The 2541-nt window shown below is 47.4% G+C and overlaps 1 protein-coding gene across 2 annotated transcripts; it reads left to right on the forward strand.

Moving 5' to 3' along the window:
- The first annotated feature begins 1280 nt into the window (after nucleotides 1-1280).
- LOC125512136 lies at nucleotides 1281-2541 on the forward strand. 2 transcript variants are annotated; one of them, XM_048677214.1, is made up of 4 exons: nucleotides 1281-1338; nucleotides 1452-1528; nucleotides 1635-2128; nucleotides 2279-2541. In XM_048677214.1, exons 2-4 carry the CDS (start codon nucleotides 1493-1495, stop codon nucleotides 2469-2471), a joined length of 723 nt encoding a protein of 240 aa, XP_048533171.1. In that variant the 5' UTR covers nucleotides 1281-1338; nucleotides 1452-1492; the 3' UTR covers nucleotides 2472-2541. The 2 variants fall into 2 exon arrangements, with proteins under 2 accessions (XP_048533171.1, XP_048533172.1); XM_048677215.1 differs by lacking the exon at nucleotides 1281-1338 and having other exon boundaries at nucleotides 1436-1528.

Consider the following 2541-nt stretch of genomic DNA (forward strand, 5'->3'; position numbering starts at 1 on the left):
CAAAATGCGGCAACAACTGATATCCTGTTTTTGTTTGTAAAAACATGGCAACAACTGATCACTTTATGTCTGTTTTTTTGCAGAAGAAGAAACGTATTCGCAACAGAGCCTCCCAAGAACGACTGACTGCGTTGACTGACAAATTCAGCGACGATCAGAAGGGGGCTGCTGCTGAGATGGGTATGCAGTCTATGATGGCTGTCCGGTGCACGAACCTTGTCAACCCTGTATGCGATTGGCTTGGTGAGATCTACGACCCCGCCTCCAGAGAATTCGTGATTCCGGGACGCGGAAGACTACCGCTGAATGAGGAATCCGTGTTCTGCACGTTGGGTGTGCCCCATGGACATATCAAAGTCCCGTACGAGGTCAACAACGATATTGAGGAAGCGCTGTTCCCCCGTTTGTTTCCTGGGTTGGAATCCATGCCGAACACGACTGCAGTGGCAGATTCGTTGGAGGCCATGACGACGCACGAAGATGTTTTCAAGATGAAGCTACTCATGTACCTCATCTCAGCCATTTTGCGCCGACCACTTCTCTTCGCCCAAGCAACAAATGCTTCCCCATCCTGGTGAATGATCTATCTTTACTACATTATTTTTCCTTCAATTTTTTTGCTCCGATGTCATGTGCAAGCTAGTCACTGACAGTTTTTTTTGTTGTTTTTTCCATTGGAATTCTGACGCGGCAACTCCTTGTCCTGAATTTTATGCGGTGCAGGCGAAACTGAAAGATGTGAAGAACATGAACTGGTGTAAGTTCATTGCCAACTTCCTGCATGATGCATTTGCAAGCAAGGTGTACCAGAAGGGTTGTCGACTGCATTTAATGGTATTTTTTACCGGTCCTTTATGTGAACACTATTTTTTAACACATCTTTATTCATGCATGTCAACATGATCATAACAAGATGGCAACTGCCATGTTGATTATGTGGCAACTGCCATCATGACTATATGGCAACTACCATCATACTGTGATGGCAACTGCCAACATGACAACATGGCAACTGCCATCATACTATGATGGCAACTGCCATCACTCTATGATGGCAACTAGCACATGCAGATGGCATATTCTTCGTAAAATACCATATATTTTATCCTGTTATTTGTCGCAAAATACCATGACCACAACTGATTTTTCTTTCTTTTTAAAATTGTTGTACATCAGCTCATGTACGTCAACTGCCTTGATCTGTCCACCGTGGACTTCACTGGGACAGGAGGCCCGCCGCCTGCGCACAAGTTTGTTGTTTCTGCATGGACTATCGATGTTGTCAAGGCTGTGCTTGCTGCAGACAGGGTAACTGATAGCAAATATGGTAAACTGCAGGTTAGTTCTGCTTTTTTTTGCAACACATGAACTGCTAGTCAGTGTTCATCATTATCTCTCTTATATCGTTGCTACTTTTTTTTCTCCCCAGCTGATGGCCAAGCATTCTATAGACTACAGCGTGTTTGGGGGGCCTCAAAACTTTGAAAAGTGGATGGACGTGCACTCAGCTCCGTCTTGTCCTTCAGAGGTAATCAAAAGATCTACATATATGGTTTGCCGTGGAGTATTTTTCGATGTCGTGCAAGTGATTGCAATACGGGGTTGTCATTGATGCCTCTTTGTTTTGTGTACAGGCGAGGGCACCTGTTGAGCAGCTAATAGGGCAGTTTGCATCTGGAATGACTGGCTTGCTCGGGAAGTTGGTTGAGGGGTGGACGTCCCTCAGTGGCTCTGACGGCGACGCGGTTGCGAGGCAATTCACTTCATTCGTCCCAGAACGTACACACCGGCCAACCGGTTGCCGTGGCCGGTATGACTACAACAGTTCCCAGGAGCCCGCTGACACACAAGATGAACTAGGTGGAGACGCTGGTCTCAGCAAGGATGACGATGATGTCATGGATAATGTGCAAGAGGACACCGATGATGATGAACACGCTGAAGTTCGCGCAGGTGGTAACAAGGGCAAGGATGCAACAGATGTCCCCCAACCGGATAAAGTCAAACAACACACGGCTGTGAGAGGCGAAGGGGTTTTGCCATCAAAGAGGGGGATGGCTCCAGAGGGTGCTGGGCAAGTTTCTGCTGGCAAGAGGTCTAGGACCGACCCTGTAGCTGCCAGGAAGAGGTTCGACTTTCATCCTAGCTTTTTGCTTTGTCTATTTTCTTCGAACAGACTCATCCTCTTTTTTGCACTTGTGTTCTGTCAAACGCGGCAACGAGATTGCTGACTGACAATTGCCACCTCTTTTTTTTGACCTCCATCTCATACGTGCAGCGAGCCGACAGCTGGTGGACGAGCAATTACGAAGAAACAGGCGCCAACGCCAACCCGTGTTTCTGCTCGGTTGAACAAAGGTGCCCCCATTGCCGGTGATACCACTTCCACCAGGACATCTCCTCGCACGACGACAACCAACACCGGGGATCCTGTCGTGTTGCCAGACCTGAGGAAGGCAGTCAGGAAGTAGGTTTCTTCATCCTCTTTCATTGACATAGCGCTATATTTTTTGATTTTCCAATGCATTCGTTTAGCTTGTC

The sequence above is a fragment of the Triticum urartu genome, chromosome 6, assembly GCF_003073215.2.
Source record: "Triticum urartu cultivar G1812 chromosome 6, Tu2.1, whole genome shotgun sequence".
In the NCBI taxonomy this organism is placed as follows: Eukaryota; Viridiplantae; Streptophyta; class Magnoliopsida; order Poales; family Poaceae; genus Triticum; species Triticum urartu.